The sequence below is a fragment of the Microtus pennsylvanicus genome, chromosome 12 (assembly GCF_037038515.1).
Source record: "Microtus pennsylvanicus isolate mMicPen1 chromosome 12, mMicPen1.hap1, whole genome shotgun sequence".
NCBI lineage: Eukaryota > Metazoa > Chordata > Mammalia > Rodentia > Cricetidae > Microtus > Microtus pennsylvanicus.
The window spans coordinates 83,310,742-83,326,337 of NC_134590.1; the positions used below are offsets into that span (position 1 = coordinate 83,310,742).

The 15,596-nt window shown below is 48.9% G+C and overlaps 1 protein-coding gene across 12 annotated transcripts in view; it reads left to right on the forward strand.

The window, feature by feature from the left end:
* The first annotated feature begins 1,900 nt into the window (after positions 1–1,900).
* Bcl11a (BCL11 transcription factor A) overlaps positions 1,901–15,596 on the forward strand; it is a 97,548-nt gene continuing 83,852 nt past the window's right edge. For 4 of the 12 annotated variants that reach the window (XM_075944525.1, XM_075944528.1, XM_075944531.1 and 1 more), the window contains exons 1-2: positions 4,842–4,939; positions 9,396–9,725. In XM_075944525.1, the coding sequence (XP_075800640.1) occupies positions 9,497–9,725 (229 nt within the window). In that variant the 5' untranslated portion in view covers positions 4,842–4,939; positions 9,396–9,496. Of the gene's footprint in view, positions 2,653–4,841; positions 4,940–9,395; positions 9,726–15,596 lie in introns of those variants that run through there. The other 8 variants (XM_075944522.1, XM_075944523.1, XM_075944526.1 and 5 more) reach the window with 8 other exon arrangements.

The window sequence follows — 15,596 nt, forward strand, 5'->3', positions numbered from 1 at the left end:
AAGGGGAAACGGTGTCCTGCAGTTAAAGCAATAAAGTCTTCCTGCTCCTCAAACAGACTGCGAGACTCCCCCCCCCCCCCAAGGAAAACCAGCTAGAAGGAAACAACCCTCCCTCCCCACCCCAGTCTAAGCCACAGCTTTTCTAATGTCGGGCATCAAAACCTGTGTTTCTTCCTCTAAGGGGCCCGAAGCTTCGCCGAATCAGGCAAGCCATTTTCTAATAGGGTTGAAAGTTTCCTAAGACACAGGAATAAACAGCCACAAGCCCGTGAGGCTGGGAGGTGGGCGAGCGCATGCAAGCCCAGGGCCCTGCCTTAAAACAATACAATCCCCCGCCGGGTGGGTGAATTTACGGAAACGACACCTCTCGGAGGAGGGGTGCAGGGACGCTGGGTGCAGCCGCTGGAGGAGAGCGGAGGAAGGCTCCTGGCTCTGCAGAGACTCACAGATGTCCACCTGCAGCTCGGGTCTCCACCCTGCGCCCTCCGCGCCTCCCGGGGACTCCTGTCCATCCCCCGCCCCCGCCCGGGCGCTGCTAGATTTGGACTCGGAGAGCGATCTCCCTGGCTGCGTCGGCGTCGGCGGCGACTGCGGCGGCTGCAGGGTGGTGCAGGCAGGCTGGGAGGCTGGGAGGCGGGAGACGCCAGGGGACTTTGCAGCACGTTTCTGAATAAACTTTCCAATCGCAGGGGGTGCTGTTGCTGTACATTTTACGTAAAACTGAAAGTATCCCACGCCAGAGTGAAGCCCGCTTTTTGACAGCAGCAGCGCGCGCGCGTGTGTGCATTAAAGAGACAGGGGTTTATTTCCAACAGGTCTTTCCTAATTTCCAGGGGAGGGCTGCAGAGAGGACAGAGGGGGCTTTGGGTTCCCGGGTGTGCGCGGTGGCTGCTGGCGCCTGGGCAGCACGGCCGTGACCCGAGGGCCTCACCACCGTGCCCTCCCGGCTGCTGCTGGTAGCCAGTTTCATTCCTTTTCCCATTTTCTCTTTCCTCAAGTAACAGCTAAGGAACAATTGTGCTCTGTCCGTAAGAAACATTTTCATTCCCTTTGCTCAGTGCTTTTACATTTGCCCCGGTGTGGGAGGGGGTGTGTCCCTCCTTAGAATCAGGCTCGAGGACCTCCCGCAGCGGCGGGAGCAGGTTCCCAGAGACCGGGAATCTTGGGGCTACCCGTGCTTTGTCCTCAGACCAGCGACTGCTCAGGGGTGGACGCCTGGGTGCCTCGAGCCCCGGACCCGGGTGCTCCCCTCTGGGGACTGAACGCACCCAGAATCGGGCTTCTCGGTCTTTGTATCTCGGCCTCTCTTTCTGCGACCCTTGGGAGCTGGGGACTCAGGATTTCTGTGTGTGGCATTCAGACCGGAACGCTAGTTGGGTCGCTCAGATCCCGAGTCCCTGACTTGGCCTTGGGGGCGCGCTCTCGGCCCTTGAGCCCAGGCCTGCGCCGCCAGCCTCGCCCCAACCCCCTCTCTCCAGGCAGCTTCTGCTCCCTCAGGCCCCGGAGCTGGCCTTCCGGACCGCCGACCCTCCAAACTTGGGCTAGATTTCGCTCTCCCGCGCGCTCCCTCTCGCCTCCCCTCGCCCGCTGCCGAGCTCTAACTTGGAGGCTCAGCTCTCAACTTCGGGTGATTTTTTTTTCTTTCCTAGCTTTCCTTAGGCAAAGTTTCCCGAACGCTGCCGCGGGCTCGGGGCTTGCACTCCCGCCCTGGGCGTCCGCTGGAGGGGAGGGGAAGTGGGTGTGCGCCTGGAGGAGGGTGTCCGGGACCCACTCTACCTGGTTTCCCTCCGCCCTCGCCTCCCCGGCTCTGGGTTGCAGCGTCCTGGAGCACTCTTGCTCCCCCCACCCCAATAATTTTTAATTTTAGGGTCGGTGAGTGTGTGTGTGTGTGGAGGGGGGAGTGGAGCAGGGCGCAAGTCTTGCTCCCCCCCCCCCCACTCCTCCCTCCCACCCCGCCGCCCCTTTCTTCTCTCCCGGCCACGCCACCGCCGCGGCGCTTGCTGCGGCCACTGGTGAGCCAGCCACCCCAGAGCCCCCTCCCCTCCGCCCGCCCCTCCCCCAGGGGCCGCGTCTGGCGTCTGCGGAGCCCCCCGCCCCGCACCTCCCCCGCCCCGCACTGGCCATTGGCTTGTCCTGGTCTCTTTTTCATGTCCAGCCCCTGATGTGTGTCCATTGGTGTGAGCTTCCCCTTCCCTCCTCCCCTTCTCTCCTGCTCGCCCTGCCCATGTTTTGTGTGTCTCTGTCCATCCAGACTCCTGACGTTCAAGTTCGCAGGGACGTCACGTCCGCACTTGAACTTGCGGCTCAGGGGGGCTTTTGCCATTTTTTTCATCTCTCTCTCTCTCTCTCTCCCTCTCTCTCTCTCTTCTCTCTCTCTCTCTCTCTTTTTTTTTTTTGCTTAAAAAAAAAGCCATGACGGCTCTCCCACAATTCATCTTCCCTGCGCCATCTTTGTATTATTTCTAATTTATTTTGGATGTCAAAAGGCACTGATGAAGATATTTTCTCTGGAGTCTCCTTCTTTCTAACCCGGCTCTCCCGATGTGAACCGAGCCGTCGTCCGCACGCCGCCGCCGCCGCCCGCCCCGCAGCCCACCATGTCTCGCCGCAAGCAAGGCAAACCCCAGCACTTAAGCAAACGGGAATTCTCGCGTAAGTAACCCAATAATAGTAATAATAATTATTAATCACGAGGGCGCGCAGGACGCTAAGTAAGAGTGAGGTTGAGAGAGGGGTGTGTGCGTGCATTAAAAAAAATTCAGGTGAAAACCCTTCGTTAGTCTGGGTAAAAAGAGATTAAAGGGGAAAAAGCCCCACATCCCCTCTCGAACGAGAACCGTGTGTGCACTTTAGAGACTGCACGCACCTTTAAATTTTATAAACAATTGACTCCTCCTATTTCCTTCTCTCCGCCGCTTTATTTCTTCTTTCAAAGAGGAATGCAATGATTTCTACTCCAGTTTTGCAAAAATAATGAACAATGCTAAGGATGCGAACAACTCACATGCAAACCTGGGGGTGGGAGCTGGAAGGAAAGGGGGGTTGCTTCCACTTCACTATAGGAAAATGGAGGGGGGGAGGGAGAGCGTCAAGTCTAAAAAACAATTCCTGGGGAGAAAAGAGGTGAGACTGGCCTTAGGATACCAATGTGTACACGGTCAAGTGTGCAGTGGGAGGAAAGTAGTCACCCCCACAATTGTACGAAAGTGGGACTGTAGAAGGGGGGCCCCCGGCGCTTCTCAGGCAGCCTAGTCCGGAGAGAGGGGCTGCAGTGCCTGGGAGAGCCGGGTGACCGGGAAGGACCAGAGTCGCGCCCGGCGCTGCCGTCTTTTGTTCCGGCCGGAGGTGGGTGTTTGTCCCGCCGCCTTTTGTGCGGGCTCCTCGCGCTTGCCCTCCTGCGCCGCCACCGCCGCCGAAGGGCAGGAGCAAGGGCCGAGTGAGGAGGCGGCCGGGGGCACGCGGTAGAGGGAGGGAGGGCGCACTAGCCGCCGCCGGCGGGTTGCCGTTGCCCGCCCCTCCTGGCTGAGCCCTGGAGGAGGCGAGGCGAAGACGCGTTAAAAAAAAAATTAAGTAACGCAAAAGAATGTACAATTCTTGCCCCCCAAAAGAAACTAAATGTTCCGCCATTCGTATTTTTCATCGCTTTCCTGGGATTCGTTCACACCCCCCACCTCTTCAGAAATTCCACAATCTTTAATAGAGAAAAAAGAAAAAAATAGAAAAAATATTCCTAATACCCCTTCCCCAAAACCCCATCAAGTTGCAAACTTAGAGCGCCGGCGGCGTGGAGAGGGAGCGAGGAACTCCCTCCTCTTACTATTTTTTGGAAGATTTTCAAAAAAAGTGGAAGTGGATTTTGATTGGGAAAAATCTCGTGTCTGAATGTTTACAAGCACCGCGTGTGCGGGAGCCTCCTGCCAACAAACAGACAGAGGACCGAGCGCGCCGCGGCAGCCCCGGAGCAGGCGGCCGCAGCGGCTGGGCCTCGCCCGACCTCGCCGCGCCCCAGTCTGGAGTCGGGTTCGCCCACCCGGCGCTCGCCGCCCACCCGCCAGGCACCGCGGCAGGCCATGCTGCGACTCCGCCAGCCCGGCCTGCGCTCCGGTCCGCCCCTAGCACAATGCCCAGCTCTCACTCCGACCTCCCAGACAGCGAAAGCTGCTGGGTGAAACTCGGTTTTGCAAAACATTTTTATTTTGCCAAGCAACTGGAAAGGCGAATTCTGATAGTCCCCCTCCACTCCACCCGGGGTACTCTTAGATTCCTCTTGTTCTTAACTCTAGACGGCCGGGAGGTTACCACGTGCTTTCCCTGCCCCCCTCCCAATCTAGCCAGTAGTCTTTTTGGACCAAAGCAGTTTCCTGGCTAGGTTGAGGAGGGGGGCGAGGCAGAAAAGAGATGTGTTGAGTATGCATTTTGCGGGTGCAGGGTCCCCGAAATCAGCGAGACCCACCTTTGGATTCTTGCCCTATACCCTGGGCCTGTCTTGCTCCGGGGTTTCTGAGAGCTTATGTAAGAGTGCTAGCGGCTGTGGTGATTATCTCCACCTGAAGGTGTGCTTAGGCGGGTGGTGGGCACTTAAGAAAGTTTGAGTTCTGTAAGGAAAGGCATGGAGCGCCCCCCCCCCCATTAAATCCTCCTTTCATTTATGACTCTTAATTTTTGACCAAAGCTTGAAGGACCCCCTTCCCATGTTCTCTTCTGCTTTTGTTGAGGGAGGGGTGCTCATTGGGAATTGCTTCCCCCCCCCCCCCCCTCTGGGCCCAGGAACTTGTCACACACTTCGGAAGCTCCCCCGCCCTGGCACGTTGCGGGGCCCTCCCTCTCCCCACCCCCGCGCATCTCTCCCTCACCGCTCTCCCCCGCCCCCACTCCCACCGGCCGCGCCGGATACAGAGCAGACGCGGCGCGCGACGGTGTGAAGTTACAGCCCGGCCAGGTACCGGCGGGAAGGAAGGGCAGTGTTCGCAGGACTCGGGAAAGCCGGGACTTTGGGACATTCGGAAGGATGCTATGGGGGCGCAAGGGACAGTCTGGGAGGCTCAGTCCGAACTGCTCAGTACTAACTCTCCTCCCACTTGGGTCCCTTGTGGGACTCTGCAGACTGGGAGGGTTAATCTCTGCTGTCCCGGGGAGGGACACTAGACTAGGAGGCCAGTTGAAGGGGTCTGGCAGGGATCACTTCTTTGATTTTTCTGGGTGCTCAGAGGGCAGGAACCTCCCGGTTCCTATGACACCCCCAGTCCCCCTCCCCGTCCTCAGCTACGTGGACTGAATGAGCCATTTGGTCGCTAGGAGGCAGAACAAGATCAAGAAAAGCTCCGCGAACTTGAACCTGTACCAGAGCCTCCCCCCACCCCCTGCCCAGCGTTTCTCGGCGGGGGAGGGACGAGCGTTGAGAGAGTGGGGGTGGGGGGCAACTAACGGTTAGGCAGAATTCCCTTTCTCCACCCCCCATTACCCTTTAGGTCTTTGTTCTTCATTTTGACTTAAAAAAATGCTTTTGGCTAGGGCAGTGGAGAAGCGCCGGGGCGCGCAGCCGACACCCCCACGTGCAAGGAGACCCGGCAACTCCACACTTCAGGGTCCTTTCAGGGAAGGCATTTTTGGTCTCGAGGAAGTGGGAGAGCGCTCTCGAGCTTAGAGGCCTGACTGAAAGCAGGGATATGGCAAGTTTGCCCTTGGCCTCTAGGTTCACTTTTTTCCACCCCCAGCCCCGCTCAGAGCGCAGGTTTCGGCGTCCACCGCAGTCTTACCGGACGGCTTGGCAACCCGACGCTCCCCCTCCCCGCCTCCTGCAGCTCTCGCCTGGAAGCCTGAAATCACAACAATAGTAATAGTTATCATCATAATGATGCGGGCTAGCAGCGTCATTAATAATGAATAACCGCGGTCGCCGCCTGGCGCGCACACGGTGCCCGGAATTACGGGCGAAACACATTTGCACAGATCTTCCAAAGTAAAAGTGTTAGCCTGTGCACACAGAATGAATTTCAGGACCCGCGCTCGGGGTGTGCGCTATGAAGCCAAGACTTGATCAGGTTTTCCAGCTCAGTTTTCCAAACCTTACTTCCTTTTCACCAACTAGTGGGTTCAGGGAGCCGGCGCTCGGCTGTAGCTCGGCTGGATGGGCGTGGAGGCAGCAGCCGAGTCCCCGGGCCACCCGTCGCCTCCGAGCTGGGACTGCGGGTCGCTGCTGCACGTGTTCGCTGTGCGCGCGGCCTGAGCCTGCAGCCAGGAAGGAGGCTGCTCGCTTTGTGCCGGGGAACCCGGGCGCCCAACTTCACTTTCTAAGCGGCCTACTCCCTCAGGGCCCCGGCCCCCGGCCTGAAGCCCTTGGCTTTGCTTTTGTTTCTTTGCTTTGCCTCTCTAATTTTTCAGCCTCGGTTTGCTTTATCGTGTTAAGAAAAGCCACTTGGAAAGCAAACTTGAAGACACAGCTCCCATTTCCCCCCTCCCCCTTCCCCAGCAGTCCTGATTTCCTAGTCTTCTCTCAGCATTTCTTATAAGGATTTTGACCCCTTCTTTTAAATTTTGCAACGGGGCTGGGGGAAGGAGAAGAGAAATAAATACAAATATATAAATATATCTCGGTCTGCTGTCGCTGGGAGACTGAGACCGTCCAGTCTATCTTGTAGAAAGCAGAAGCATTTCATTTTGTCTTCCTCCCCTTGTAGAGAGAATTCGCGGCTAATTATTGTGATTATTTCTCCACTCCCTTCCACTTCAATCGAGGACTCCCCGCTTTGTACCGAGTTAGGCCCGAGCTTAGAAAGGGTGGTATTGTAGGAGAGAATTAGGATGGAGTTGAATTGAAGGGAGGGGGTAAAATGGCTGAGGTTAGGAATGTTTTTAGGGAATGAGGAATTTGCATTAAAATACAGAGAAATTATCTGATGCCCAGAAAGGAAATGTTGATTGCCACTGAGAGAGGATGTCAATGCAAATCAGTAGGCTGCAGTAAGAGAATTGTATTTTCATATTTTCTTTGTGCCCCATTTGGTCCGATTTTAAAAAATGCAGCAGCAATAATAAAAAACACGTTTTGATATTTGTCTGAACATTGCTAGCCAAATGTTTTTCAGGGAAACCGATGTTAAATGTATTTCATACATTAGGATATAATTCTTGTTAATTAGCAATAATTTACGTTAAGAGCATAGAAAATGTTGAGGTTACAGGTTTTATATCTGTACATTTGATCATCTTGTTATTTTCAAGAACTTTGCCTCCTATAAAATTAATTAGGTGAGATGTGGAGGTGTAATCAGCAACCTGTGAATTACCTCTTCATTTCCTGGTTCTGATTGTAAATCAGTTCAGTCACTACGTTTAGAAGACTTTAACCAAGTCTGTTTGGTACCGAATTACCTTTAACTGTTTGATATCTAAGAGACTATCCCCTTTGCTCCTAATACTCTTCCTAGATTCTGAAGTCCTTCAGGCCCTGGGAATGAAAATAACGGCAACAAAAACAAAACCCCAAGTGAATCCTGATGATAGGATTTGCAAAAATGTTTTACCTTTAATAGAACAATTTTTCCCCCCTGAGCCTTTCAGTCTCTCAACCCCAGAACTTGCAGCTAAACAACGCCAGCCAAAAGGGCCACAGTTGCCATTTGAAATACTTAATTCAAGCAGCAGAGCTCCTGGGTCAGGACTTCCCCCTCCTGACTTGGTCAAAATGAAAGCAAATGTGAGAGGAATGACTGAGGTCGCAATGCAGAGCGGTTTCCTTCGCCTCCTTCATCTGGGAAGCATACTTGCGTGCTCTGTGTTTGTCTTTTGATCAGGATGTTGGGCAAAGAAACATTTAAGTGCTTGCTTTGCCGTCTTCATTCGTAGGGAGATAACCTTCATATTCTCGTGATGACCTTACGTTAAATTAGGAGGCGCAGTGAAGGCGAGCAGCGATGGCATGTCCTACTTGAGACAGGTGCGGCTTCGGCAGGACGCTCGCAGTACTATTTCACCCAGCACATTAGGGAGTTACTCCAGATCTTCCCCTCAGCATCTAGCCTGGGTAGGGTTGAAATAAATTTAACCTGAGTTCACTGGATTTTTGCACTTTATCAAAATCTGTTCCAATATTCTACACTCAAATTAAAATCTATTTTTTGATTCTCTGTGGCTTTAAGTTCATTAAATGTGAAATTGGCAGCTTGCTAAAGAAGGTCAGACTGATTAACTGTTTAAGGCTTGTACGTTGTCTGCTTTGCTTTATTAACTGGCAGCATCTTGGACATGTTTTGTATTTTGTGATTTTTTTTTTTACATTTTAGTATTTTAAGATGGTGTAAGCAAGATTTCCCAGCTCCCCTTTTTCCACTTGCAAGGTTAAAAATAAAAGATAGAAGCTGCTCAGATAGATGCTGGAGTTGTAAAGTTTTTTTAAAAAAAGGCAGACAGGAAAGAAAGCCACGTATATCTACCTTGTTATAACACTGGCTGGTGATTGTGAGTGCAGAAATATCCCGTAATGAAGCATTTGGAGCCCGTTCAGAAAATTAGTCAACTTTGACTACATTAGGTGAAACACCTCAACTCAGAAGAAAGGATGCCCAGCCTTCTGACGTGTGAGCTTGGGAGTCCACTCTGATTTTTATGTCATGGATGCCACCAAGTACCAACATGTTTAGAATATTTCAGACATTCTTTTCTGCAGATTGGGAAAAAAAAACCCCAACTAATTGGCTTATTTTCTTAAGTACTCAAGACTGTCCCGTTTAGTGAATGTGTCTGAGAAGTGCCAGTAAATCTGATATTCCTTTGATTTCGTGGAGTAGCTGAGGATGAGGACAGAAAGATCTTGGTGGTGTGAGACTCACTGCCTTGTGATGGCTAGTTAGGTGGATGAAGTCACTTCCTCAGGGCTGCAGTGTGAGGGTGGCGGAGTCCTGGGTGGCGCAGCAGCCTTCTCTGCTGTGAGGCCACGCATGCACAGCTGGTGCGCACATCCACTAAGGGTGTGTGGGCTCATTCACCTCTTCTAGTCTTGGGCCTAAGAGTTAACTTACTGTACGGAGGGGAAGCAAATTTGGTTTCAGTTCACGTTTTAAACGTAATTGTTATTTAAGTTCTCTTTATATTGTGTTAACTATTAAGTCAGACTCTTCTCAAAAAAATTTACAGTGTGTGTGTTCTCTAGAGTTATTCAAGTCAGAGGGATTTCATTTAGACCATGATGACCACCCTCGTTGATGAATTAACTTGGTTATTGATAACCCTCCACATCATATGTTGCCTATCACACTTTTTGGGGGGGTGTTAGATGGAGGTTGCTGCCCACCCCTGTCTTCGTGTGGTGAGGTGGGGGTGGGGTTGAGCATGTATGTGCTCCCTTTCCTCTCCACACTGGCTCTCTAAGAATTGTGCTTTTGTTTCTTCAACTACAGCCGAACCTCTTGAAGCCATTCTTACAGATGACGAACCAGACCACGGCCCGTTGGGAGCTCCAGAAGGGGACCATGACCTCCTCACCTGTGGGCAGTGCCAGATGAACTTCCCATTGGGGGACATTCTTATTTTTATCGAGCACAAACGGAAACAATGCAATGGCAGCCTCTGCTTAGAAAAAGCTGTGGATAAGCCACCTTCCCCTTCACCAATCGAGATGAAAAAGGCATCCAATCCTGTGGAGGTTGGCATCCAGGTCACGCCAGAGGATGACGATTGTCTATCAACGTCATCTAGAGGAATTTGCCCCAAACAGGAACACATAGCAGGTAATTCAGAAGCAAGGACAAAAGCTGTTTGCATGCTTTCTTTTTCGTTTGCAGAGGTGTTGTAGGAGCAGGAAGGCATGCTCAGGGGCTGTCTGTATTTCTCCATGTGACTGTCCATGGAAGTCTTGTTAAAAATCATCATTCCTGTTGCTTCCGTCCAGACTGCTGGAGATAATGTTTTCCCCACCTTACTGAGTCAGATGTAGGTGGGAAAGTGCCACACACTTGACATCCTCTGCCTGCTTCTGACAGTACCAGGTCCCTCTTCTTCCCCTTGCTTGCCTTTTTATTTTAATGTGTTGGACCTTACTACTCCTGCCTCAGTTTCCAGTGTCCACTTGTGGGCTGGTGATGTATATAAAAGGCAAGGTAGCCATATAGGCATTGCGGTTGAGCCAATGGCTTGTCTGAAGGTTTGGAAGGAGTTAACTGAGTTCCAGGGCTAGCCTTGGATCCATACTGGCTGTCAGCCTGTATGGGGCTGTAATTAAACACAGCCCCGTGGTGGGATGACACGGTGACCTTGACTTTAAGATGCCATTTTCGACTGGCCAGGCCAGAGTAGAGAGGGCAGTTGCTGAAGCGCACAGACATGCTTACTCGAAAAGTTTAAGGGCATGTTGGAAATTTCAAAAGGTTGGTTTGACAGGAATGGCTGCTCCCTGCAGCCTGCCTCTTCAGCTCAGTGATAAATGCTTCTCAGTGCTCTCTCTTGTCTCTGATGTGGTTTTGACAGATGTATCTTGATTTTGTTTGTGGTTTACACAACCACATGTCATCCTTACAAATGTCCAGTACCGGCTCCCCTGTTTCTTCTCTAGCCTAATGCAAAAATTTTCTTGAAAAAAAAATGCATGCACATATTCAATAGCTCCCCCCCCCCCTCTCTCTCTCTCTCTCTCTCTCTCTCTGTTAATTTTACCAAGGAGGTAGCTAGGTGTGTGGGTTTCTCAGCAGCTCCAGGGAAATGGAATTAAAAGCTAACAGAGGGACTTTAATTCCCTGCCCTAGTGGTAAACAGCAACACTAGGTAGTGGCTCTTAAAACACTGTTTGCTTTAGCACATCAGACAAAGCAAAAGCAGATTCTGTGGTGACAGGCCTGCCACATCTGGGAGACAGTCTCTTTCTGCATTGCCCCCACCCTACAAAAGCAGGCCTGCTCATTTTTGGAAAGGCAGCGTAGATAGTCACAGGGCTTTTGGAACTTGTCTCTGAAATGGTTGGACCATAATAGGTCAGTGATCTGGAGGGGATTAAATGGCATATCACCCTCACCCTTCCACAGCCACCACCCCCCAAGTCTGGAATATGATCATTAAGACCAAGTGTGGCATTTTTTAATCTTTATTCTTTCTTTCTTCTTCTTTTTTTTAAATGCTTTCTGCAATAATACTCAGGTATTTTCCTTTTAGTGAAGTAAGGACTCTGCTGCCAGAAAAGCTGCTTGTGTAGAGTGTTTTTCTAGACGCTACCACATTGAGCTTCCGAGACACGGAGGTTAAGATTTTTATCCCCCCCTCCTGTAGGATGTAGCAATGACCGTTTCCATGTGCTGGCTTGTGACTGGAAGGAAAATGCACAGAAGTGTAAGGCATGATTAATGAAGCAAGAGCAGGCGGAAGGGGATTTGTCGTCTTTGGAGATCCAAAGCCTTGCTAAATCACCAAATATGGAGGAAGGCTTGTGTGATGTAACATCGTATTTACATATCGAGCTGCTCGTTTAAAAGACAAAACACAGTGTCTGTCAGGCAGGAATTAAAACCACACTGTATTCCTGAAGGCTTAAATAGGTTTCTCGGTTGCAGGTTAGCCAGTTTGAAAACCAGGGCCTCTGTATTTTGAAGACAGATCTGAAGGCTGAGGAGAGCCGTTTAAATAGTTAGGGCTTTGGACTTGTGCTGTTGTGACTCTACATTGATGTACTGGGAAAGAAATAGCCCTTAACCCGCTGGTTGCCATAATGATCCTGTGATATCTCAAAAACTAGTGTGATAGCAGAGCCTAAAGAAGCCAAAAATGAAAAAAAGAAAAAAAAGCTGCAAATTTGAGATCTATTTCTAGGGGTGATGGTACATTGTTTCTCTGAAATGGAAAGCTCTCTCTGATACTCATTGAGAACATACATGCAATTCAGGTGAGGGAAACCTTTCATGCAGGAATAATTGCAACATCCTGATTCCTTCCATTGTGCCTCCTCACCTGTTTTTACCCTGGTCACATCTCCAAGTAAGATGTCAGTAACTAGAATCATGACTTCTCGTAATTCACAGTAACGAATTAAGGGTTTCCCATAGCGAAATTAACGTTCTACCACTGCACATAAATTCTGATGCTCTGGACCCCAGGTGCCCCTGAAGCGAGGTTCTGGAAAGATGACTTGTACCCCCTACTGGTTCCTCCATACCAAGTCTACCAGGCTTTCCCAACAGTAAGCATTCAGTAGGCATCTGAACTGTGTCACAGGAGAGAAGCAGGGGTCTCTGTTGGGGAAGAAGTACACCGGTGAATGACTACAAGAATATGCTTGGCAGCTACATGAAAGACAGTCATTTAAGCTTGCTGGGTAGGAGAGACTTTATGAAGTGATCTGAGTCAGGTTTGAGTTCGCTGTGTGCTCTGTGCCATTTTCCAGGCAGGAAGCAGGGATGAAATCTCCCTCAGTAAAGATAGAATTTGAAACAGGGTAAGGTAGAATTCTGAAGGGCAGCAATGAAATAGCTTGCATGTGGGCTGTGCTCAGGCCTCCCAGAATTAACTGAGGTTTTTGTTTGTTTGTTTGTTTGTTTTGTTTTGTTTTTTCAGGATGTTTTTGCCTGATGACTAGATAGATGTATGTTCTCATATACCATGCATATATGTTACCTATTTCCATAGGCAATGGCCCAGCTGCATTTCCAGTTTTGTTTAGCTATTCAGAGCCTTCTGTGATTATTACCCACAGAGGCTATTGGAACAGTCTTCATTGAACTGGCTGTTATCAGCTCATATTGTGTGGTCCAGTTCATCAATATGCATGTCAGAAGCCCATCGACAGATAGGGGCAGCCTTTGACTGATGGAGCTCTCTCTATTTTTTTTTGAGTCTTTTATTTTATGATGAGTAAAATATTCATTAAAGATTAGCGAGTAAGAAACTGTTTTTTTTTCTTTCACAGAGAAGACCCCAAACATTATCTCCCAGTGTCAGTCTTGAAGTTTTGGCTCATTGCACATGGGAATCTTTAAATTAGGATTAGCCTATCATAAAGTTAGCTTTTAGACGGAATGGGAGAGCAGAAATCTGCTAAGATGCAGGGCAGCCTGCTGCTCCTGATGGAACACTGTTGTTTTTTCCTCCCCTAGCATCTAGAATACAGGCATTTTCACTGGGGGGCTTGGAACCATCCGCCTAGACAGAGCAACTGGTCTGGCTAATGAAACACAAGACAGATTCTCTAATGAGCAGGGAAATATTAAAAGCAGCTGTATTAGCATGTTACTTACAGGTAAACCAAGTGATACCATTCTGCCTTTCTGAATTTACAGAACTAACTTCCCCTTTCTCTTTGTACCTATTCTCATTCTTTGCCTAGGCTAGATTGAACTGGAGGGTGTGTTTGTATATTAATTGTAAACGAGACTATAAATGACAGTATTTTATTATGACTATCTATTTTTTATTTCTCTTTATTTGTATGATCCTGAATAAAAAAATTACTGATCTCTGAAGTCAATTTTCAGTGTGGCAGCAAAAACCGGAAAACACCACCATTCAAAGAAACAAATGTACTGGCAAATGTTTTATTTACCTTCGGAGTCCGTAGAGCAGGGGAGGTTGTTTTGTAACAAATGCCTAGCATTTTCATAGGGAGGCCGTATTTGTGAGGCCACTGCCCACAGACTGATGTTCGTGGGACTGGGAGTACTGTATACAAGCTGTATTTGTAAATAAGACAGGGAAAGGTTGTGGACTGGCAGCTTGGATGTCAGAGAAACTCTAAGACACGTTGTAAATAGAACTGTCCCAGTGATTGCGTGATTGAGCCACAGAAATGTCCTACAATGGTTGGCATTGTCAGAGGACTTTTGAAAGCTTAATTAAACACGGTGGCCCGCATGGCTGCTAAATTTACTTTGGAGAACCAAAAAAGGGAAAAAAGAAAAACAAAATCTAAAACGTAGAAGACCCCAAAGATCTCAAAGTTCCTCTGATGTTACCCTCTGGGTGGCACAGAAAAGAGGCACCGTGCGTCTTCCAAGGGCGTCTTTCAGGAATAATAGTTTTGAGAATAGGTTCACGTGATGTGGAGAGCATCCTGTGTGTGATGGGGAGATTGTGTTCCTTCTGCTGTCTCCTGCTGTTACAGACAGTTAATGTAAAAATGGCCTTTTATTAGAAACACAAATATGTATTCCCTTCAAGAAAAGAAGCAGAGGGGGACAAAGTTCCCCTCCCATGCTCTGTGTTTATTCTCTGAAAACTAAAACAAACCAACAAAAAACCCCAAGTGCTGTAATTTCTCAAATCAACCCATCCTGTGGGGCAGGTTGTGCACTCTCGTCTTAAGGGATCGGAAGTATGTTTTGCACACCTTCCTCCCAGGGAATGTGGCATTTAATTGTGGGGCTGTCCATGGGTTGAAAATACAGCTGGGCGTAGGAAAAGGCCAGGCTGGGTCAGGACAGACACCTTCAGTTCAGAGAAGAGGCCAGTTGGAGGCATATTAATGGCACATTTTAGAGTCCTGGGAGGTCATTAATTTCACACTGTAGCTTCTGTGTTTGGCCAATATGGGAGAGATAAACTGGGGGCATATAACAAACTTGGGATACAGATTTTCTATTTTCATGATGTCTTATTGGTGGTACTTAATAAAGGAAAAGAGACAAATGTGGTTTTGCACGACTGTCACTGAGGAGCAAAGTTTGGCTTCCCTTAGGGGGAAAATCCGAGGTGGAAGAGAGAAGGACGGCCCCAGAAGATGTCCCTGGGTGGCACGCTGCCCTACCTGGTTGATCTGTTTGCACCCTTTATTACACAAAGCAACTATCTGAGGCAGATTTCACTTCAAGCTCCAGTCCATCTTTACATGGAGTCGTAGTAGTAGCTTCGTTCAGTAAAAAACACACAGCATCAAGCTGGACCCAGGCTGGCACCTTGCCACATTTTAGCGTGAGATTTAATCACCAAGGATCTTTAGTAGCTTTCTGCTAGTTCAGATTTCATTTGGGTCATGGCTATGTCAGCAGGGTTGTGACTTCAAAGATAAAATGTATTTTTAAATGTAGGGTCCATTTTTAATATTTCAAATCAAATAGGCCTTTATTTTATGTGCCAATTTGGAGGACATAGTAAAGTTTATAAAATATGTGCAGACTATATAATTTAATGGAGAATGACCAGTATTGTTATTTGTAATACAAATAGAAAATTGACCATTGTACCTCTGCTGTGTTCCTTTTGCGGCCCAGGTAAATCAGCACTATTAAACTGCTTTTCCCTTTTCCTGCCAGGGTATGGAGCCCTGGCCAATATCTGTAAATTTACCTTTGTAATTTGCCATGTAGTTTTTACAACAATGACCTAATTAATTTGAGCACGAACCATATTATTGCTACTGGAGTCATTTTCTGTCACAAACTTAATTTCCAGGAAACACAACCTGACGAATAAGAATTCTTTAGCTCTCCACATGTGTTCTCTGAGACCAAAGGCAAATTTAAAATAATAATAATACTAAAATGCCAGCATTATTAAAGCCAGTATGCTTGATGCCAAGCTCAATTTGAAGCCAGTAAACATCAGACTGTATTTCTAATCAGTTTTAGAATGTGACGTATTCCATATTAGGTTCGCTGGAATCTGTCTCCCCGCTTTTTTACTGGCCA